The sequence below is a fragment of the Peromyscus californicus genome, unplaced genomic scaffold (genome assembly GCF_007827085.1).
Source record: "Peromyscus californicus insignis strain IS unplaced genomic scaffold, ASM782708v3 Scaffold_5__1_contigs__length_169319896, whole genome shotgun sequence".
In the NCBI taxonomy this organism is placed as follows: domain Eukaryota; kingdom Metazoa; phylum Chordata; class Mammalia; order Rodentia; family Cricetidae; genus Peromyscus; species Peromyscus californicus.
This window is the reverse complement of record NW_026294573.1, coordinates 44584700-44608309: the sequence shown is the minus strand read 5'-3', so window position 1 is coordinate 44608309 and position 23610 is coordinate 44584700. Positions and strand designations below refer to the sequence as shown.

The 23610-nt window shown below is 51.6% G+C and overlaps 2 protein-coding genes across 9 annotated transcripts in view; one reads left to right on the top strand and one right to left on the bottom strand.

The window, feature by feature from the left end:
- The window catches only part of Ssbp3 (single stranded DNA binding protein 3), a 151087-nt gene extending 147479 nt beyond the window's left edge, over positions 1–3608 (top strand). For all 8 annotated transcript variants that reach the window (XM_052715105.1, XM_052715106.1, XM_052715108.1 and 5 more), the window contains 4 exons: positions 85–163; positions 1037–1065; positions 1160–1261; positions 1929–3608. In XM_052715105.1, coding sequence (XP_052571065.1) covers positions 85–163; positions 1037–1065; positions 1160–1261; positions 1929–1958 — 240 coding nt within the window. In that variant the 3' untranslated portion in view covers positions 1959–3608. The remainder of the gene's footprint in view (positions 1–84; positions 164–1036; positions 1066–1159; positions 1262–1928) is intronic.
- Positions 3609–11459: 7851 nt separating this feature from the next.
- Mrpl37 (mitochondrial ribosomal protein L37) lies at positions 11460–23515 on the bottom strand. The gene is made up of 7 exons (XM_052715590.1): positions 23104–23515; positions 20609–20792; positions 20402–20517; positions 17868–18053; positions 16386–16543; positions 13174–13377; positions 11460–11671 (listed from the first exon to the last, which is right to left on the bottom strand). Exons 1-7 carry the CDS (start codon positions 23447–23449, stop codon positions 11594–11596), a joined length of 1272 nt encoding a protein of 423 aa, XP_052571550.1. The 5' UTR covers positions 23450–23515; the 3' UTR covers positions 11460–11593.
- Positions 23516–23610: the final 95 nt, after the last annotated feature.

The following is a 23610-nucleotide window of genomic DNA, read 5'->3' as shown; positions in this document are numbered from 1 at the left end:
AAGGCCTGAGTCTTTGGGAGTGCTTGGAAAGCAGGACGGTGCAAAGGGCCTGGATCTTCTAACCGTGCTCTGCTTACCCCACAGTTTCCAATGGGTCCTGGCTCAGATGGCCCAATGGGCGGCATGGGCGGCATGGAGCCACACCACATGAATGGATCCTTAGGTAAGCCAGCACCCACGAGTGTTCTGCTCTGCCTCCGTGTTGGCCTTGACTAGGCACCTGAGTCCCGAGCAAAGCCACCTGCTGCCTGCACTGGGTATTCTCTAAACAGAAATGATGTAAACTCACGTTCACAGAGCCAGGAAAGACAGGGTCTTCTCAGAGGGTGGAGAACCCCACAGAATGTGATCTAGCACCCAAATTGGGCCGAGCATGGTGACACATACCTACTATAGTCTAGCATTCAGGAACCTGAGACAGAAGGGTCACAAGTTTAAGGCTGGCTTGGGTCACACACAATAAGACCCTGTTTCGAATTAAAGAAAAAATGGACTACAGGTGTAGTCCAGTATTCAGGCACTGACTAGAGCATCCGTGAGACCTGAGTAAGATAGAGCTGGGCACGGTGGTGCCTGTCTTTAATCTCCGCACTCAGGATACTGAGGTGGTCAATTCATGGCATGCCTGGGCCACATGGCAGGATCCTGCCTCAAGAGCAAATGGGGCTGAGGACCGGCTCGGTCAGTAGTGTGTGTTTAGCGAGCATGAGGACCTGGACTTAATCCCCAGCACCCACATAAGAGCCGCGCACACTATGGCATACGCTTCTAATGCCAGCTGTGGAGGCAGAGACAGGAGGATCCTTAAGGCTTGCTGCCAGCCAATCTGTAGTTGAATCAGCAAGCTGAATCCAGGTTCAATGGGAGAACTTGTCTCAAAAAGGCATGTGGAAAGCACCTGGAGGTGACCTCTGACCTCCCCCAGTGTGCACTCATGTGCACACATACATACATGAAAACAGTACCTATGTATACTCAACACCCTCCAAGAAAGAAAGGAAGAAATGCCCTGACTTGGACTCTTCTTCTCTTTTAGGATCAGGAGACATAGATGGACTTCCAAAAGTGAGTGACACCTATGTCCCCTCCCTCGCTGTCACCCAGTCTGTTAGGTCAGGTTGTTGGGGACATGGGCTCACCTCCTCACCTCTTTCCACAGAATTCTCCTAACAACATAAGTGGCATTAGCAATCCTCCAGGCACCCCTCGAGATGACGGCGAGCTAGGAGGGAACTTCCTCCACTCCTTCCAGAACGACAATGTAAGTCCCCGGAGCCCCTGACTCTCCCTTAAGCCTGGGGACCCTGTAACTGCCCGCTCACCGTGCTGCTTTTCACCTGGTACTTTCCACCCACCTGCAGAGCCCCAGACATCCATTGCTTGTCCTGCTGCCTGATCCTGAGCGGGGGTGGGGTGGTGGCTGTGTGAAGTCTGGAAGCCTTCGGCATTCATAAGCAGAAGTGGCTGGGGGAGCTCTGAGCTGATTGGTTAGGCGGCAGTGCCCCATGGGATCGTGCAACTTCCTGGGCCCTCCATGCACAGGGGCTAGGCGGCCTTCTATGGCCGTACTCAATGATGAAAACAGCTTTGGAGAGCACCAGACTGTGGGTAGCTCACAGCACCCTCCAGGAACTGGGACTCCCTCATTCCCGGTTCCCTACTCTCCTGGTTTCCCCAAAGAGCTGCCTCCAAGGGATAAGACCTAGAGGCCATTTGTGCTGCCAGAGTTCCTGGCAAGAGGCATAAGCTGCACCCAGGGGTGTCTCCTAGCCCCTGCCTCCTTGACTTCACCTTATCCCTACCCATTGTGCACCCCAGGTTGCTTTGGCCAGGACTGTACCAAGCCTTCAGGCTGTCGGCACATTGCTAAGTCCATGGCCTCTGCTCCCCACCTGACAACCACCCCCAACCCTGCTTCTCCCCTGCAGTATTCTCCAAGCATGACGATGAGTGTGTGACCCCCCTCTCCAAGACGCTGAGAGCCGGCATTGCAGGCAGAAGATGCCAGAAATTATGCAAGAAGAAGTGAGGTGTCGATACCAGGAGCTGGGGGAGGGTGTCTCCTGCTCCCTCCACCCCTCCCATCCACTCCCCGACCTTTCCCAATTTTAGTTACATGCAATAAAAAGGCCAAACTTTTTATTCCGTAAAACATGAAGGACAGAACTCAAAAATGTATTTCAAGTCAACAATCAGAAAAATCCCACCCTCTCCTCACCCTAAAGGACCTTTCTGTACATGACACTTTTTGTTGGTTTTTTTGTTTGTTTGTTTGTTTGGGATTTTACCGTTGCTGGGATTTTTAATTTGTTTTTTGGGGGGGTTTCCTTTTGGGTAAAAAAAAATTTTTTTAATGGAAGCTTCTAGCAAGCCCTACACCCCACCCCACTCAACCTCTTTGCTTTCTTCTTTAAAAAAAAAAAAAAAAAAAGGAACAAAAAAAAGGAAAAAGAAAAAAAGGCCAAAAAAAAAAAAAAGGAAGAAAACCCCTCAAGCCCTTCCGTCTGTCCCCAAGTCCTGCCACCAGAAAAGCTAGTCTAGGTGTGCGATGTCACACTGACATTGTAGCCATCTAAAAATAATAATAATAATAATAAACTGGACAGTTTACAATCAGTGGTTTCTTTCAAAAGCTGTTTGGGGCAAAGGAACAGAAGTCAACCATTTCTACACGGGCCTTTGGGGTTTGCACTGGGCAAGGAGATGCAGGTATCTGCTTTGCTCTGGCTGGCCGTCCCGACACCCCGGCACCCCGGCCCTCATCCTGTGGCCAGAGAGCCCAGAGTCCCCAACCTGCTGTCGCCTAACAGAGACCATCGCTGTGACCCAGCGTTGCACCACTGTTCCAGGATGGCTGCCGCCTCTTCAGACCTCTCGTGCCCAGCCACTGGGGCCTCCAGCCCCTCAGTCGCCACCATCTCCTGGCAAGAATCCTGCTGGCTGGGTAGGAAAGGCCCCACCAACAGGATGGCTGCGATCTGGGGCATGGAACTGACCTCCACGTTCTGGTCCCCAGATCCTCACAGTGTGCACAGGCAGGGCGGGCTGAAGTGGTTTTCTTTTTTTCTCCTGTTCGTCCTTTTTCAAAGATGGGTATTGGTTAGAATCGCTCTGTATTTGCTTGGAACTGGATGGACAGACTTCGGCATCGCTGTGGGGGTGGGGGGAGCACCAGCAACCAAACAGACACTGTTTCCGGTCCTGTTTTTATTTTCAAAAACCGACAAACCTGATGGAGGAGCCGCCCCCTCCTAGGAGGGGTAACTTGGCTGCCCTGGCCTCGCCCTGTGGCAACCTCTGTGTCTTGCCCTGAAGACACTGAATTCTTTGTACATTTACACCCCCCTCGTGCCCACCCACCCTTGTAGCTGGTCTTTGTTTTCTTACCTCCCCTTTCTGACCCATGTATATCATATTATGTGAGATACCATCTGCCTGAAAAAAGACCTTGTGCGGATTCTTGGGAACATTGTAGCTGTTTCTGTGTTTTTTCTTACCTTGTAGTCTGGTTCTGAATTATGAGAGGAAAAAAAGTAATTATGATACATTGTAGTTTGTGTACGATATATGTTGATAACGTTTTATTAAAGGGACACCTTTTTTCCGCAGCCCTTCCTGACATGTTTGGGGGGAACCCGGGTCGGAGCTGATGATACCGATCAGGAAGGAGAGTCTGTGCCTGGTACCTGAGACTTTTTCCTTGCTCTGAAGGCACCTGCTGCCTTTTCCTGAGCCTGAGTTCAGTGCTGAATATAGTAGCCTCGGGAGGGGTTAGGACAGGTGGACGCCAGTTACCTCAAACCCTTGGAGGTTTGTTTTGTTTAAAAAAAGAAAACTTAAATTTCCATACCCAAAGTACCTGGTGTGTCTGGGATTGCTGGGGTGGTAGGGGGTTCTTGGCTATTGGAAGGATCGTCTCCCCCCCTTGTTTTTTTTTTTTTTTTTTTTTTTTTTTTTGGTTTTTCGAGACAGGGTTTCTCTGTGTAGCTTTGTGCCTCTCCTGGAACTCACTTGGTAGCCCAGGCTGGCCTCGAACTCACAGAAATCCGCCTGGCTCTGCCTCCCGAGTGCTGGGATTAAAGGCGTGCGCCGCCGCCACCACCACCCGGCATCCCCCCCCCTTGTTTTTTAAATCCCCCAGGCAGGGATGAAGGTGGAAGAGGCGAGGATTGGGGTCCAGGCAAAGGATTTCAGGAGTGATCCAGACTGACCTGTAGCTTACAGGGGGGCTGCAGAGTATGGGGGATGCTGGTTGTCTGTGTTCACAAAGTACAGCTGAAGTCGGGTACCATCCTCCATGCCTGTGGGGGCGGGGGGGCCAGGGATGGCCAGTGCTTGAACAAAGTACTCTGCTTTTCCAAGAATCTTAGAACCAGATCGCAGTGCTGCAGGTTGGAATCTTGCTGTCGTCACTACTCGGGACGTGGCCGCGAGTAGGTTAGTTTGTGACTGACCTCAGTTTCTTCATCTAGGCACTAACACCAGTGCCTCGTGGGGAATGTGAGTCATGTGTGCTCACTAGTGGCTCCTATCAACTCACCCTTGGTGTGACTGGGAGGAGCTGGGATGCTCGAGGTTCCATCCTAGGCTTTCGTCAGCAGTTTCTGACTGTCGGGGAAGCATCCCTTTGGACCGCTGGGTGATGCAGCCTGTGGCACCCACACAGGCAGCTGGGAAGAGGTACTTGTTGCACAGTCTCCTCATTCATGCCTCCAGACAGGAGCTGTGGAGGGGCTGCTGTGTGGGAGAAGACATCCCCAGGTCTGCTGAGGTGGGAGGCGACCTGCACTGCATCCTTTCCCCACACCCCATCACCTGGGCCCCAGAACAGCCCCTACACACGTTGCCTTCCCAGCACAGATGACCAGTCTGGTCTTCCTTCACCAGAGGATTGGCATTACCTGGCTCAGGCCTAACCAAGACGTTAGGGCTAGGCCAGAGCACTTCCCTGAGCAGCGTGAAGCTCTGGCAGGAGGGAAGGGCTGAAGCTTCGGCAGGAGTGGAGGAGTCAGCCTAAGGTCTCCAAAGCTGGGGCCCCAGAGCAGCCTCTCCTTCCCTGCTGGTCCTCGCTGTGCACGGGGGCCTGGCTGAAGAGACCCACACACCCTGGCTTCCCTTTCCCTGAAAGCTACAGCCAGAGGAGAGCCTGAATCAAGGCTGGCTGTTTACCTGAGGACCTGGCCTAGACCTGTCCATGGGGCAGAAGAGCTACCCCTAAGACTCAAGATCCCAGGAGGCTGGAGCGGGGAGGGGACTCCTTCAGACTCATGACTGTTTTAGCCCTGACTCATGTGGAGCTGGACCACCTGATCTCCAGATGCATGTGGCTCCCCAGGGTTTGGCTGTGGGCTAGGCAGGGAAAGGGGGGTAGAGGGAACTGGGCCCCCCTCTCAGCCGCGGGCGGGCTTGGCATTGGGCCCAGAGGTTGGACACAGACTACCAGGCTGTGAGCTGTGTACTGAAAAAGAGGTCCATTCTGTCCTGTGCTGGGCTTCCTCCTGTCCATTCCTGAGACCCTGTGAAACCCCAACCCTTGGCAGCTGGGACCTGGACAGTTAGCTTCCTGTTTGGTTTCCCGGCCTCATTGTGGCCTTTCCAGTGCCATGAAGCTGGCACTTCTGGGGCTCCCCACTCTTTCTGCGGTCACCCACTCGTGTTTGGTGTCATCTACCTGCTAAGCAAACCGGCCTGGAAGGATGGTGCCACCCCCTGTGGGGCCAGGCAGGTGGCATGGAGAACTGCTTATGCATGTTAAATTGAGTCACCTAGGTAGGCACAAAGAAATTGGTGTGTGTTAGCGGTCAGCTTAGGGAGTTGGCATTTGAATGACTGATGGCTGGAGACAGGATTAGGCCATCTAGGGACTAAATGGAGATGGGTCCTCTGGGGTTCCCAGTGATCGGAAATGGAAGCGAGGAGCCAGCAAAGGTGGGTGGAGGGGGAGCTGAGTGACCGTGTGGCCTGGGTCAAAGCTCGTGGCATCCGATAGACCCCGAGGACTGGTACCCATGGAGTCTCTTGCCTCTTCTCACCACCTACCACCTGATGTAGCTGTCACCCAGGCCTCAGTTCTCTGTCTGGTCCCTGGAACCAAGCCCCCAAAGCCACACCGTGAAGAAACTCCTCAGCTGTGGCAGCTAGCTGTCTGAGTTCCCAGAGGCCCTCCCTGCACTGATGAGTCAATGCCTGCCTTCTCCAAGCCAGGGCCTATGTCCTGGCAGGTGCTCAGTGGGTGTTTGTGGAGAACTGAAGGTTGCTGAGTCAGTCACTCCTGGAATATACTCAGGGTGCCTGTCCCCAGTGCTGTCACATGTGGGCAGGACCTTAGATGGGGGGAAGGTGGCCTTTGTGGGTACCTGCTACTGCAGATCCAGAGACTCATTACTGCCAGGGACCACTAGGCAGCCTAGGAACTCCTGGGGACAGGGACTGTAACTCCCAGCTTGAGTCTCCCAATCCCAGAACACTGCCTGGCACACAGTACATACTTCTAGAATAATGTCAATGACTAAGTTGCCAGAGGTGTATTATAGGGAACCTCAGGAGTCCTGACACATTTGGGGGTCCCCACATTGGTCTATTTGGGTTAGAAGCCTATAAATCATGAATATGTTCCAGGGAGGGGCATATTGCTCTCTACAGGTTGGCCTCTCAGAGATGGAGCTCTTGCCCTGGGCAGCAAACCCACTCCCTACGTGGGTCTAGGGAGATGTGACCTGAGATAGTTGGCATGAAGCCTGATCCCTCGGGCAGCAGCATCCTGAACCAGAAGTACTGGTCTTGCTCTGCCTGCCCTACTCACAGCCCCGCCTACTTCTGGGAAGTGGGAAGTGGGGCAGATCTGGGAAGGAGACCCCAGGCTATCCAAGGTCCATCATCCCCCACCTCCAGTCTTTCTAGGGACGGCCCCTACTGGAAGATGATGAGTATGGGCCAGAACTCAGAACCGAGACCCTGGAGCTGAAGCTACAGGATGACATTCCACTAGAACACCTGAAAATGAATGTGCTTAGAGAGAGGGCATCCCCCGTGGGGAGGGTGAAAGCCAGCTGGGGAAGGGGTGGTGTGTGTGTGTGTGTGTGTGTGTGTGTGTGAGGAGGTCTGGGGAAGGGGTGGTGTGTGTGTGTGTGTGTGTGTGTGTGTGTGTGTGTGTGTGTGTGTGTGTGTGTGTGTGAGGAGGTCTGGTTCCTAGGACCCAGGGTGGGTGTATATGCAGGGGAAGTTACACAGGCATTTCCCAGGGGTGGCACTGGAGTTAGAGCCAGCTCACTCTGACACCAGACCTGATTTGGCTGGATTGCCACCTCTAAAAGGTCTCTGGAGGCTTTGCACTTCCTCTTTTGGCAAAGATGCCCAGGTGCAGTTCTGCAGCTGCTACGGGGATGAGGGCCAGTGTCTCTGCGTGGGGACTGCTCCACCTAGCTCAGAGCCCACACTGGCTCCAAACACTCCTGCTTTGCCCTACCCTCCATTAAGGCCTTTACCCTGTTTCATTGACACAGAGGGCCTGTCTCTCAGTGTGGCCTCCCTGGCCTGGGGGGTCAGTGCTCACATCCCCAGCTGTGAGTACATCCCTCCTAGGAGCTGCCTCCCTGAAGATTTTCCCTTCTACCAGGCAGTGGCTAGTAGCTGCTGTGGGCCAAGGTCACACTGTCTTGCCTCAGCGTGGGACAGTTCTATGCAGGAATGTAAATATGGTGGCTGCAGGACCTGTTTTGTCTGCTCAGTGTACACAGCCTTGCTCAGGTCTGGCACATACTAGACACTCGGTGAACTATTCTGAGGGTGATCAAGTGGCTAGGAACCCGTCATCTGAAGCAAGGAGCACACACTGGAGTTGACTGTTAACTGGAGGTAAATATATGTCTCTATGAGTTGGGGGGGGGGGGGCAGTTCAGGTTCCCCATACCAGGTGACCATCAGCATTCATGTGGGCATGTCAAAGGGACAGTCTGACACCATCAGGTCCTGTGCCTGCTTCAAGGGACTCAACTTGAGTTAAGAGTCTGAGCTGATCCCATGCAGCATCTTCCAGCCTTGGGCCTACAAGGCGTGTGAGTGAGAGACACAGCCCTCTAAGTGAAATCACCAGGCCTCTGGCTACCATCTGCCAAGGGCCACCTTGGGCAGAAAGTGAACCTCTTCCAGCTTTTTAGAAGCTGGGGCTTCTAAAACTCCAAACAGACCTGAGGGAAGCCTGGTCAGATGCAGCCCACCTAACTCAAAGGTGAAAGCCTGTGGACAGGGGCGCTGTTCTCACTCTGCAGAGGAGAACGTGGGGGCAGCTGGATGCCTGCGACTGTGGGGAATGGCTTCCTCCCAGGCCAGACTTAAGTTCCTTGGAGATTGAATTGAGCCAACCTTTCCTTTCAAAAAAAAAAAGTATTTATTTATTTTTGAAATAAAGATTCATTTAGCCCAGGCTGGGCAGGAATCCCCAATGTAGGCCAAGATGGCCGTGAACCTCTGATCTTCCTGCTTCCCCCTCCTGAGTATTTGGATTATAGGTGTCCATCTCCACTCTCAGCAGGGATGAGCTTTTTAATGGATAAGCCCAGTCAGGCTCACTATGAGAATGTCACTTTGGCCCCAAGTCTGTTGCTTCAAGTCTTCTGAGCAGTTCCTGCCAAGTGTGACTCTGCATCCCTTTCCTCCCCCCAACATGGACTTCTTCCTTCAGACTCAGGCTGCTCAGCTAGGCACCTGTCCTCAGGCCCTGAGCCACACAGACATAATGTCACCCCATAAAGAAAGCCAAGAAGCCCAGCGGTGGTGGCACAAGTCTTTAATCCCAGCACTCGGGAGGCAGAGGTAGGCGGATCTTTGTGAGTTCAAGGCCAGCCTGTTAACAGAGTGTGTTCTAGGACAATCAGAACTGTAACACAGAGAAACCTTGTCTTCAAAAACTGGGGGTAAAAAAAAAAAAGAAAAAAAAAAAGCAGAAGAGACGAGGCGGTTGTGAACAGGGAGTTGGGAGTTCACCTCTGTAGAGGTGGCGCTTGTCAGCACATGTGAACTTTCTAGCTCAGTGAATTATGTGGGTCTTTCAGCCTCCTCAGTTTCCCCATCTCTATGGGGGTGGGGATGCCCCCCATTCCTCCTGCCTCAGTAGAGAAGCAGTGTTCAGTTTGGCTTGTATGTGCTATGGGCTCTGGGTCCTTGTGATAGGGCCATGGCCAGGCAGGAGATCCTCACTCTGGAGCTAGGGGAACACGGACTGCAGCCGTAATGCTGGCCCATCCTCGGAGCTCAAGCTGCAAGGTCAGGGGCTAATTGTGCTTACTGAGAGCCTCTAGCCCTCACTCAAGACTGTTCGTCTCACCCTCTTCACCAGCAACAAGCCAGGCCCGATAGGACCTGGGCCGCCCTGGGCTTCCAGCCATCACTGCGGAGTGCGGAGGATTACCACGGTGGCCTCCAACTGGCCTTTTCAGTCATCTGCCAATTCGTCCTCTGTGCCTCTGACACAGCAATTCCACTGCCAGCGATTTACCCGATGGCTGCGCTGGCCAAACCAGACTCGGAGTCACGAGCAGGGATGCTTGGTGCCGCATTTTATATTACTAATACCCAGGAACAACCCCAACTGCAGCCCCAGAAGTAGGGTATGCTGTCCATGCCAGTGTGGGGACCCTGAGACTCCCAAGACTAGGTAAGTGTGCAAGGAGGACACTAAGTATACACAGTTGTGTGCTTAGGACACACATGTGTGACATGTGGAAAATAAGCTGAATGACACCTGGACAGAAGGGCTAGGGGTTGCTCGGGGTGAGTGATAACTTTTTTACTTTTCTAAAGTACAATCCCTCAATCTTCATCTTTTGTTTTCATCCTTCAAGAAAATATCAAACTGATAACGTGGCTCACCTGGACCCCAGGCCAGACCATCTACCTCCCTTGGGAAGTCCAAGGTACTTGGTGTTCAAGGTTCATGAGCCACCCCAACCTCCATTCCAACCCCCTCATGCTCCCTGTTCCCAGGACCTCACACACCAGGTTCCTTTCTCTCTTAATCTTCTTCTTGGTGACCCTCTTGCCCACATCTCCCCCAGGCCCAGAGCCCCTCTAAGCCCTGCAGTTAGCTGTGAAGGAAGAGCATAGCCTGAAGTGGGGCAGACTGGGCCCAGTGCTGACACTGTTGGATGATGTCCCCCAGCCCCAAGGTCTCTCGGTGTTCTTCCCATCGGAAGCCTGAGTATTCACGGCCAACAGAGCCACCTCACCCAAGGCCTTGCCCTCTGTGGGAGTGGCAGTTACCAATGACCTGTGACAAGTGAAAAGTCCCTGTAGACAGGCTCACCCACATATGAGCAATGTGGCTCTTGGGTTTTGTGGACCCCACTGAGGCCTCAGGTGTGATCACAGATGCACTGGGCAAGCTCCGGCTCTCTACTGCATTGACCTGTGCTCCCCACAGGCACTGGGCCAACTTCTTCTGCAAACATCCACACACAGGTCTCTGTCCCTAGATGTACACTAGGGAAGCTGACTCAGACCCTCAGCTGTGGGAGTGTGGGGCCGCTCCTTACAAGTTCTCATTTTAGGGAAAGAACTATGCCTTCCACATGCTCACCGGGCAGTACTTTTCCTGACTATGACAGTGGCATTTACTCTACAACTACCAATGTCAAATAGGACTGGATGTTTTTCGGAGTTCAGCTGACCTAGGAAACTCGTCAACTGAGCAGGAAACTAGGACTCTACAATGAATACTCTCTTCAGAGCCTCTACAGTCTCTAAGGGGTGTAGGTACAATTTAAATAGCGCAGCAGTTAAGACCAGTGGCTGCTCTTCCAGAGGAGCCAGGATAGTTCCCAGCACCCACTCAGCAGCTCCCAACCAGCTGTAACTCCAGTTCTGAGGGATCTGACCCTGTCTTCTGGCTTCTTTGGGCACTAGGCACTCAGGGATACTCATATATACAAGACAGACAAAACACGTGTATACATTAAAAGGAAAATTTTCCCTAAGAACTTAGCACACATTTATAGTACCTGCCATGAGGCAGGCAAGACAGACTCATAGCTAGAATCTTCAAAATTAGAAAGGGGGCAGGGATGTGGCTCAGTGGTACAGTACCTTTCATAGGTTCAATACCCAGCACTAAAAGAAAACAAAACAAAAAACAAGAAGGGACAGGGTGAGGTGGCACAGGCCTGAAATTCAGTACTCCACGCTAAGGTCAGAGGATGGCAATTTCAAGGCAAGGCTAGCACACAGCAATACTCTGTCTGAAAAACAAAGTGTGTGTGGGGGGGGAAGGGAGCCAAAACCTCCAAGGGAAAGGACATTAGCCTCAGGGTTCAGGTGAGGAAACCGGAACTCAGGCATGGCTCATCTGAGTGTAAAGCACAGCCGGTCCAGGGCCTGTCCCTGTAAGAGGGAAGGAGGCACAAGGAGGCACATGGCACGGCCTACACACCGTATCTCAGACAGCCGCACACCAGCACAGGCACCAGTGCAGTACCAAGACTCTTTATTGCCAGCAAGACCACCAGACTGAGAAGGAGGAGGAGGCTTGCCCAGGCCCAGGCACCACCTTCCTAGGATGCAAGCTCTTCAGAGGCAGGAAGGTGGGGAAGGCCGCACAGGTTCACACAGCACCATGCAAGTACAGAGCTAAAAACTTCCTGAACGTCTCTGGCTGGAAATCAACAGGCCCAGCAGGTTCCTGGAAAGAACACAGACCATTAGGATCCTGCTACCAGGTTTCACGACAAAAACGAGACAGGTCACTCTTCTGTGACTTGTCAGTGCCCCGCGAATCACTATTTTCCTCCCACATCACCTTTCTGTGACCGAGGACACCGAGGAGCTGGTACTGTAGATATGCTGAGGGTTTCTGGCACCTGTCACCTCCCTAAGTCCCCTCACTCCAACCCCCAGCAAGTGACAAGAGCTCCCCATTCTAGACAGTCTGCAGGCCCCTGCTCTCACTGTGCTGGGCTCTCTAGACAGGCTTGCAGGCCCCTGCTCTCGCTGTGCTGGGCTCTCTAGACAGTGTTCAGGCCCCTGCTCTCGCTGTGCTGGGCTCTCTAGACAGTCTGCAGGCCCCTGCTCTCACTGTGTTTGGCTTGTGCTCACTGCTGGAGGCCCAGGAGGGATGCAGATCTGGCCCCTATCCTCAAGAAACTTCCAGTCAGGTGTTTAAATACTGACAAGAAAAGGTGACAGACCTCAATACAGAAGCAATACCAAGAGACTAAGGGTCTTTGTGTGTGTGTATGACTACCTCACTGACTTTTACACGTGAAGGGCAAGTGGAGTGAGCCGGGAAAAAAGGAAGAGGAGAAGGTTTAAAGAGGGCAGAAAATAACACAGGGGCACACATGAGGGCAGGAAGGGCCAAGGCAAGATCAGTGCCCAAGCCCGTGGTGGTGGGGTGCAGAGGCGGGAAATGGAACTGGAGGGGTTAAGGGAGAGCCCTGACAACAGGCCTGCCACTGTGTTCATACCCTAGGAGAAAGAGCCTGAAGACAGGAGGGAGACGACACTAACATGTGACTGACGGGGGGTGGGGGGTGGGGGGGGCTGGGGACTGCAGGAGACAAGGAGGCTGAGGCCAGTGAAGGGTCCAGACTCACACAGCATTTCAAGGAAGAAACACTGACAGGCTCAAGAAGTCACCACTGAACACTCAAAATTTAAAGGCCACTCAACACCACTGAGCCAGTCTGCACAGTCTGTGTGGAACACAGTGGGTGTCCCACCCCCACCCCCCCCGGACCCCACAGCACCTGTGTCCTGCCCTCGCATCCTCAGAGTGCTTCTCCCTCCATCCTAGCCTGAGGGGTTTAATGTCCTCACTGCCACTGCACAGACAGCAGGCTGGACATCAGCTGAGCCCCACGGGCAGCAGGGACAGGTCACAGGAGGAGATCCCTACGGCTGACAGTGACTCCAGTGCTCCTAAGCCTGCCTTCAGGCAGGTTTAGCAATAACCACAAGGCAGCAACGTGACTGTGCTCTAACGGGGCCCACCAAGGCACGGATGCTGGTGGGGGAGTGGACACAGGGACAGTCTCCCACAGCAGGAACTGAAGAGAAGGGCAGGCAGATGTGGGTGTTCAGTTCCCAGAGCCCCTTCTGCCAGAGCAGGCCCAACTGAGGTTCCCTCTGGATGGACAAGTCAAGGCCTACTGTAATCACAAGGCTTGAGGAAGCTGGACTTACCACCACCACCTTCTTTTTGATGACTGGGCGACACCAGAAGTGCTGGTAAAGGAGCTGGTCTGAGTCTACCCATACCAGATTCTTGACGCCCTCACTGGAGGCCAGATCTGTGGTGTTCAGCTGCAACACGAGGAACTGGAAGACGCGGCCATCGGTGCCCACGCTCTGTACGACTACTGGCCGCTCCAAGACCTCGGTGGCACTCTAAGGAAGTGGACAGGTAAACAAACCATGAAGCACAAGAGCACATTCCAGGCATCCCGATTCCACCTTTAAAACACCCACCTGCTTCCTTTTTGACTTCACCTCAGGGCAGGTAAGGCAGGATGAGGAGTTCTACAGTCCACAGCCAGCCTCCCCCCACCCCCCAGCCAGGCCTCCCTTCACCCAGCCTGGCCTCCTCCAACCCAGCCGGGCCTCTCCTCACCTAGTCTTGCCTTCTCTGCCTCAAGGCCCCAGAAACCTGCTCCTCAACTCCAGTACTAACTCCCACTGCTGACTGGCAATTACTGGGCAAGCCCTGAAGTTCAGGCGAGTCAGAGGTTAATGGAGGGAATCCCTCAATCCTCTGCCTTCCCCAGTAAGACAACGGTGAGGTCAGCTATCAAAGGCTGACCTGGAAGCTTATGATTAGAGCTGTCATTCAGTCTTCACTCCAGCTGACAAGATGAGGAGAGACTCAATATGGGAAACCAACTTGTCTGCAGTCACAGGGGCAGACTGGACATGCTGTCACATCTGCCTTGCTCTTGAAGGCCTGGCATCACTGGGTACTCCCGGAAGCTGACTGTCTACATTGCAGTCAGTCAGGAGTTTCATTTGCTTACTGCAAGTTGCAGTGGGTCACAGTCCTGGAAGGTGTACTCCAGGCATGTCACAGCCAGGGCCTGTACTGATCTCACGGTAACAGTAATGACACTCAGGAGAGTTACGGGAGCTTACCCAAGTCCAGGCACCCTGCCTGTTTTTCATAGATTCTTGCTTCCCAGGCAGAAGCTAAGGTTTGGAGAAGTTTGTTCGAGGCCACCCTGAGGCATGAGCTATGTCAGGTAAGACCGCTGTCCAGGCTGCTCCTGGTGTCCCAGTGTATCTGACAGCAGGGCCTCTTTCATTCTTAAATGTGTTTGTTGTTATTATGTTTTTTTTGTTTTGTTTTGAGACAGCGTTTCCCTGTGTAGTCCAGGCTGTTCTCGAACTCAGAGATCTGCCTGCCTCCGCCTCCCAAGTGCTGGGTTTAAAGGTGTGCGCCAAACCCCCCAGCTCTTAAGTGTTCTTGTTTGGGTAACTCTATGGTTTGCCTTTGCATAGTTTGTAATAATCCAGACTGCTACTGGCCAAAGATCCCACAGTCCAGCCACAAAAAACAGGGCACCCCTGATGCAAAACCCGCCGCTGCCTCGCCCACCCAGGGCTTACCTGGCTTTAAGACTAACTAAAGGAAGTCCCAAGTGTGGGCCCCTCCAGGGCTGTTGGTCTTAGAAATACCTGCTCTTAGATGCATGAGAAATAAATAAAGAGAAGTACCTGCAGTGGTAGCTGAGATTCAGTATTGACTCTTATCTCCCTCTACAGATCAATAAAACTGCAGGTAGTACATAAATTTCTCAGCAATTTTGCCTTTTACATGGAGGCTCATCCCATAACTACTCAACTTCACAGCCCCAGGAATAATTTGCACCTGGAGATGGTGGAGGAGGCTGCTTCTCCTATCTAACTGGGTGGCAATTAACCAGCACTGCTACCCAGGCCCTTCTGGCAACAGCTGGCAGAGAGCATACTGAACCTGTGGCCCTGGGACATGGTATGTGGCTGCTCTGCTTCCTTCCTCTGCCCAAACTGGGGGCAGCACATCCTTTTGAAGCTGTAGGAATCACAGATCAACCTCTGCTTTCTCACTCATTAGCTGTGGGATAGTGGGTGATTTACCTCATCTTACAGAGTTCAAGATGTATACAGTGAAGGAATAGGACTGAAGCCAGCTGCCCACTACCTGCCCACTATTAAGACGTTAAGAAGGCCACATGAAGATGCCAGTTGCTAATCTCTCTGGTTCTATTTCTTACCATGCTGGGGATGGAACCTGGGGACTTACACATGCTAGGAAGGTGGTCTACCACTGAACTATATTCCTAGCCCACTCCAGGTTCTCAGCTATATGATCAGAAACATAAATTAGCCTTCCTGGGCCTGTCTCTTCATCTACAAAGTGAGGCTAACAGCACCTGCTACACAGGTTGTTCGAAAGAGCAAACCAGGTGAGTAGCTCTCCAACTTTGGTGCAGCCTTAGCCGGAGGGCTCAGCTGCTGACTGCTGGGCCCCACTCAGGACTTCCCACTCAGTGGGTCTGTGAAGTACATGTTCATCAAGCTCCTCGATAAGGTCCTATTGCTCCTCCAGGACTGTATTTTGAGAACCACTGACGTCAACAGTTTGTTAACATCTGAGATGTGTCAGGTGCTCAATACAGGAGTTCATTCTACTCCCCACTCACGCAGCCAGCCAAACCCAACCTGCCAGTACCTACACCAGGCAGGGTGGATGGAAATCCTAACTCCCTCACTCCCAGGAGGACTGTGGGCCTTAGGTTCTAATTGAGTCCTGGGAGAATAACAGGAGCTCTCAGAAATAGGCCCCATGTTCCCACTCCTACCCCCAACCAGGCCTTTTCCTCATCTTCGAGACAGCTTTCTGTGACAACCACTCAGTCCCCATTCTACACCATCTAGGTCTTGGGACTTCCTCTTAGTATTGAGGGCCACTACCAAGTGGCATCATGTATCCCTGGAGGCCACCCTGAACTGAGAGAGCACTGCCTGGCCTCACTTCCTGGGCTTCCTGATGGTGCCATGTGCTCCAGCTCTGACCCTAAGAGCAGACTGGGGTGTGGAGCCCAGAGAAGCATATGCTCCTGAGGAGGGTGTGCCTTGTTCCCTCCTCTCTCAATACTGCCTGTTGAAAACTGCAGGGTGAAGTGATTAGTTCCCTGACAGCCTGGCATTCTGGAGAGTAGAACTCTAAATGACACCGAGGACTGCTGTGTCTGGACCCCCAGGAGAGATCAGCTGGTTGCTACAAGTCAAGCAGAACTGCATTTTCCTGAGACTTCTCAGAAAACTCAAATCAGTCCCCACTCCATTCTTCCTGGGAGTAGTCTTTACAGTAGGAGGCCAAGCCCACAGAAAGCAGTTCTATGCTCTTCTCACACACATACCCCATAGAGGAGCCTAGCCTGAGCCAGGGCATTCGCAAAAGCAAACAGGAGCATCTTGGCTCTTAGCTGTTCCGGAAGAAAGCGGTGTGGCCGTAAATTGGCCTTTTCTAGGACATACAAGGTGTGGGGATGGGGGTAAGGATAGCCCTCCTGGAATCCTGCAAGAGAAGAGACAGGAGGAGTGAGGAGACACAGATTGACCGGTCTGCCACAGAGCCTCAGGAGAGTGCTCCTGACCATGGCTCAGGCAGGGACTAACGACTCGAAGGAGACATTAGTACATAATGATGCTCATAGATCTACGGATGGCTGCTGAGGAGCTGAGACAGAAACCAGAGGCGCCCTGTAAAACCCAGAATGCTTTAAGTGTCACCATTTGGCTCATCACAGAAAATGCTTGCCAACCTGTAGCAGGTGCTTCCTACACACACTCTAACTCCATCCAAGTGCCCAGATGACAGTGAGACTAAACCATGGATAACTAAAAGCTGTGGCCGTACTGAAGACGGCAGACGTCCGGACCCTACGATTAGTAACAAATGCCTTGCCTCGCACTTAACGACTTCAGCTCAGCACCTGTTCGCTTCACACGTGACACTGTCATGTCATGAACATTTCTGAGAGGCTATGAATAAATCTCTGGTGGGCAGGGTGCTTCTAGAATAAGTGCCTGGAATCAGTGAATGTGGGCAAAGGAAGGAGAAAGAGACTGAGGACATGGGCTCTGAATATCCAGGAGAAGAGTGCTAACAGAGAGACGGGGCTTTCCTGCATGCCTTGGTCCTCTAGGCTGCTCCATGCAGCACACGGACACCCGGCAAACATTCACACTAAGCTCTAGACAAGAAGCAGGGAGAGCCCACGTGGAGCCTGTGCTGCCTGTGAGATGCTCCCAGTTTAGAGGGGAACCAGACAGGAAAATCATTCACATCCCAGCACAGAGACGTGCCAAGATCCAGGGTGACTCAGGGGCTGTGGGAAGATAATGAAAAGTTCCTGATTGAGACTGAAAGTTCAGCATTTCTGGGGGGAAGTGATTCCTAACATGAATGGCAGAAGATTCAGACTTAGGAAGCATGGGCTGCCACATAAATTCCAGAAGATAACGCATCTGTGGTGCCAAGCACCCAGAACTATTAGTATATCCTTTCCCTTAAAAAAATTAAATAGGGGCTACAGAGATGGCTCAGAGGTTAAGAGCACTGGCTGCTCTTTCAGGGGATCCAGGTTCAATTTTTAGCACCCACATGGCAGCCCACAACTGTGACTCCACTTCCAGGGGATCTGAAACCTTCAGACCAATGCACATAAAATTAAATAAACTATTTAAAAAGGTCAGCTGGGGCTGAAGAATCGACTGTGGTTAATAAATAACTAGAACCACTAATGTGACACTCTTGTTTAAAAAAAACCTCACTAACTAAATAAAACGCACGTTCCTCATCTCTGTCCTGCCTAAAATCCGAAGGCTTTGCTCCTTACCTGTGTAATCTTTCACATCATAAACATGGCACTCCTGAAGATCAATGGTAGGAGAGATGGGATAGAAGGTTTCCAGAACGTGGCTTTTGGTAGCTTCCACTTCCTCTCTGGAGGCAATGGTGGGCAGAGGGTCCTTGGCACTCAGTATGGTACCACTAGTATCTCGGACCTGAAGGAGAAGAGACTCTAACATGGGGGAAAGATGATTAGTCTAATCTGGTCTTTTTACAGCCCTCAAGTGTGAGGCCTTCATCCCCCCAAACCTCAAGTCTAAGTCTGCTACAGGTTTTCTAGATGACTTGCTGCTCACAGAACACACAAACAGCATTAGAACATTAACCCTGAGCCCGAGAGGGTGAGGAACTAGAACATTCTTCTCCCTGGGTGCTCTCTTGATAAACCCTGAGGCTACTGACTCCTGGGCATCCTTTATCTTTTCAAGCACCAGCTGCAAACCAGGAACCCAACAACAGAGCAGGATTACCCTTTGCTCTCAGGAGCCCTCAGGAAGCAAGTGCTGCTGAGGAAGGCATGAGCCATACACAGACACAGCCCTCTGAAAAGCCCCGGGGGGCACCTCCGCCAGGAAGCAAAACCTTAAAATTGGGCAGCAGAGGAAGCACTTGGGAGACAGAAGTAGGTGGATTTCAGTGAGTTCAAGGCCAGTCAGGGCTCCACAGTGAGACTGCCTCAAAAACAACAACAAAGGGTATCTGAAGAAGGAGAGAGTGGGTCTCTCTTACCGGGATCAGCTAATTCTTCATCGAGAGGGCTGCACTGTGCATGTAAGTGTTGAGCAGTAGCCCTGGCCTCTGGCCACTAGAATTCCATCTCCATCCCTACTCACGCCATCTAAGTCATGACCATTAACACTGTCTTCAGATACTGCCCAACACCCCACTATCTCCTGGTAGGAGTCTGTCAGGCACTGAAAATGAAAACTAGCATGCAAGAGCATGGAGGAACAAACCAGGGGGACTGGGACATGCCACTGGAGGGTTAGAGACGTGGTGAGGGAAGTCCTGTGAGCAGGGGAAGGAGGGGGTTCTCAGACCCAGGCAAAGGGCCGGATTCTTCTTAACAACAAAGTGAGAAAAGCCAGACAGATCAGAGCACCTCGGGTAAGCTGGACTGGCGTGGATTCTACATGGGGATGCAGATGGTCAAAGGAGACACACTCACAGCGAACCAACCAGTGAGCTTGTTGTGAAAATGTGGAAATGGTGTCTGCGTTGTTCCCATGGGAAGCCACATGCCACCTGACGAAATGTGTTTAGAAAGACTGTTGTCAGCATCCTGAGTGGCTGAGTGGCACCACCCCCTGCAGGTGCCTGGGTTTCAGAGACAGTAAAATCTCAGTGTGAAGGTAATGGATGAGAACTGTTGTAAGATTAGAAATTGGTTTGGTCAACGGCACTGCCATTTAATTAGCAGGCAGCGTCCCAAGATATGTAAAAAATGGATGCTACATCTGCAGATAGATAACTTCTGCAGTAATTGCACCTCAAGATTAGTTTTCTAAGGCATTTCCTGTTTCCTCACACAAATGTGCCTAGACCTCTCCTAACCTTGGGTTTTAGATTCTCCTCGCAGATCACTCTAGTGTGGTTTCTAATTCAATTCCCTCCACATCCCTCCTCCAGTGACAGCTCAAAATGGGGCAGTTTAATTAGAGGTAATACTTGACAACGGGCCAACAAGTACTCTCCATTAATGAGGTACACTAATTTCCTTAGTGGTGCCATTACCTCCGCCAGGCTGACTCCTTGCCAGAAATCCACATGCAAAGGGGGGAGACGAGGAAACCTGATCAAACAGACAGCCCAAGTCCCAAGTGTGCCACAGCTGCTTTCCTCGCTCCACAATGCCACCACTGAGAACACCTGGACCGACAATCCTGTCTGAAGCACCAGCACGCACTACCCAGCACACAGCGCGGGCAAAGGCGGACAGGTGGGAAAGCTGGACACCAAAAGCTGTAAGTGACCAACTCAGGGATATGAGAAAGGAGCCCCAGAACGGGGAAAACTAGGGCGAGGTGGACAGCCGTGATAAATGACGGCCCTGGGTTTCAAACAAGGGAACACATAAGAAAGAAAGGACCCCTCCAGCAGCTTTGCTAACCTGGCTGTGGAAGGGTGCAGGAGTAGGAAAGGGAGAGAAAGCTGCTGAGGGTGATGAGGGTGGAGATCACTGTGTTTTATTAGTTCCTTGTCTTCGGCATTTAAACCCTCCCAAGCATACTGTGGGCACTCAACAGATATGGTCCGCTGTCAATGGTTGAATTAAGTCTCAGAAGCAGTTCAAAACAGAAACGAGAAGCTGGGCACAGCAGTGCAGACTAGAGGATCCCAGGTCTGAGGTTAGCCTTGTGGAGTGAGACCCCATAAAGGGTGTGTCTGAACCCAAACAGTATGCAGCAGGAGCAGGACTGGAGGGATGGGATCTGGGGGTGGGGCTGAGAGCAGCAGAGAGAGTAAACAAACAAACCAAACAAAACCCAGCAAGGCCTTCTGGGATGTAGGATGACTAACCTCGATTCCAGGTGGTGGTTACAGAGTAGTTTTGGGCAGACATCCGCCTGGCCAGAGAAGGGTGCTTGAGAATCTGGGACTTACACAGCTGTATGAGGCTGTTCACAATGACTGGGCTTGGGGGAAAAAATGATATTTGAAGACTTAAAGCAATATGTAACTCCACACTCCTCAGTTGAAAATCTATCTTATTTGGGGGAAACTCACCAGTAGGTCTCTCTCTTGGGGATGTCCTCAGTGGAGTGCCAGAGACGGGCATGAGAGATGATATCCAGAACACGTTCTTCTTGGTTCTCTATCTGATTTCTTGGATCATCAACAAGACTTAGCACTTTCTTGGGCAGGCCTTCTATTAACTTGGTCTTAGTTAGCCAGAGAGCCTGCTTCATACCTGTGGGACAGTCGTCACAAAACAAACAAACAAAAAGAGAGAGCGAGAGAAGACAGTTCAGGAAGAGATGCTCATGCCGACTGGGTAGGACCATGGAGAAAAGGCCGCCTCAAGAGAGGGCTGGGTTTGTTTTGAGACATCTAAGGAACAAAACCAAAAGAAAAGAGCAGATCAAGAGCACGACTTCAGGAATGACGATCTACTTCAAGGTGGTGAGAACTGACTATGGGACTGAGTGCCTACCATGGGAGGGGTTCAAACCATGCTCAAGACTGCTGAGACCTGACCCCTGCTGACTCCCTACAGGCAGATGAATCAAAGCCGTGAGCCTAGTTCACTGGACCAGCCCTTCACTTAAAAGTCCCTTCTGGTAACCCACATCCTAACCTTGACTAGAAAAACTCCCATGCATACCAAACCTTTCTCATATTAGGTCTGAGTCCCTCACAGCAACTCAATTCTGTCATTGGAGACAAGAGCAGCCATGGGCAATAATTTACATGTGCACACGGTTGTATTCCAGTAAAACTTTATTTATAAAAACAGGGAGCTACTTAATTAGCTGACCCCAGCTCTGTGATATGTACTGATTGCAATCTCAGAGCCAAGTTTTATGGTCCTCTAGCACACAGACAAATCTGTAGTCTTTAGAGCTATCATTTACTGAACGTCACTCCTGTGTAATGAACTTCTCTAAAGTTAGATGGGATTTTATGTCATGACGGGAAACTTGGACAAGATTGAGGGGTTTGCTTCAAGTCACTTATCTTTAAGGTCACAAAGTAGGAGAACCTGAGCTTGCCTACCCTAAAGTCCACAATCTCTCCATAACCCACATCTGTTTCTCAGGCCCATATTTTGCAAGGCTTTGTTGTAATTTTATAAGACCTCTCTATGACTTTTGAAAGTATAGGACAGAAGATACATTTTCAGACTAGTTCAGTGAGTACAACCTTAACTTCTAAAACACATCCACTTGGCATCCACTACCAGGGTACTCAAAAGGGTCATGCCGCGTGAGACCCTTCACAGCACCTTCTGAGTCCACTGAAAGCGGTTAACAGCTAGAAAAATCAGCTTGCAGGTATAGGAGTGGGCATTTCAGGAGGCTGGCCTACGGCTATCAGTTTTCCAAACTTAGATTGTTGATTCTGTTAGCCCCCAAGCCCTGCTAGATCTCTTTTTTTCCTAGCTATCCTTTGGAAAATACTGCTCCCACATACCTCAATTGCTTTTGCTTTTAGGATCTGCCCTATGCTCATCCTGATCTGGGCGAAGATGGAAGTTTGAAGAATGAAGAAAGGCACTCTTAATAATCAATCTCCAAAATAATTCCTGATGATACTGAGAAGCAGACAGGTTTTGGCTCAAGACATTTTGATCTGTTCTTAAAGAGTGACAGGACCCTAAGTAGGTAGACTTTTGTGTGCAAATCCCTTTCCTTGAAAACACATCCCAGACTTTTAACAAAAGACATTGACCTGAGAAACTAATGTTGTAGACCCAGCTTCACTATTGAAAGGAAACGTATCAGTGCAGGACCCCTAAGACAAAGTTCTCAGCACAATGGAGATTTATTTGCTTTGTGCAAATAAAGGGCAAGGAATAAGAGACAAAGCAGATAGAGAACAAGGGAGAAAGGAAAGGGATGAAGGAAAAGGGAGCAGGGGAAGGGAACAAGGAAAAGGGGGAGAGGTATTTGTCCCAGAGTAGGACAAAGGACTGCCTCCGGATAGAGAGGAGACAGATGTGGCACATAGAAAAATGGCAGCTTATAAAGGTAAAGAAGGAAACCCCGTGTTAGGATGTGGTGTTTAATTTTAATTGGACAAGTTAACTAGACGAGCCAAAGGGGGGGCTTTTGATTGTTGGGCTTTAGTACTTTGATAGCTGGACCTAGATAGTCAGTCTCAGGAGGAGGAAGGGGCCAAATAAGGGAATAGACCTTGGTGGGTAGCTTTAGGAATGGAATCTAATGGATTTTAGCAAGGCAGAGGGAATGGGGAGAGAAGGGCAAGGCCTGCCAGAGAAATGTTTGCTAGGCCCAGGCTGGCTAGAGTCCCTTCACGAATGTATAAGCAAATCACTTCCTCTCTGTTACAGTTGGCGAGCCTAGAAATGAGGAGATAATCCTGGAAACACTCAAATTCTCCATTGCTCCCTCTCCCAACATTGCCCTTTACATCCCACTTGATCCTGAGAACTCTTAGAAGACGGATGTCACTCCTCGGTTTCTTGACTCTCCCCAGGGTCGGGGTTACTGCTGAACAGAGAACAGGGTCTCCTCCTCCCGTTTGTCCTGTGGCCTCACCCTCAAGGAGTCGGCAGCGCTGATGGAATATGTAGCAGGGCTGTTCCTTGTACAGAGGCTGCTCGGGGATCGGGGGCGCCCGGTGGAACCGTGGATCATTCCAGCCGCGCTCCCACCGCGGGAAGATCGGCCGAGCCAGCCCCGGGACGAAGTGCATCTTCCCCTCGTAGGTAATGGGCTCCAGACCCGGGATCTCGTACACCCTGTCCAGGGGGCGAGGCTCGGGCTTCCGCGTGGAGCGCACGCCCCACTCGTACGCCCCGCGTTTCGGGGCCCCGCAGCCCCCGAGGCCGAGCCTCCCAGAGCCAGTAAGCGCCCGCAAAGCGGGCCCGGACGCCAACGCCATACCGATCCAGTCCCCACTAGACCTCTACCTGGACGCCGCCATCTTTTCCCGTGCAGGGGATGCCGGGAGCGAAAGGGGCCGGGCGCAAAGTCGCATTTTGCGAATGACAGACGCTTCAACCAATCACAGTTAAAAATTTCCCGTTTTGTCCCCGCCCCTCA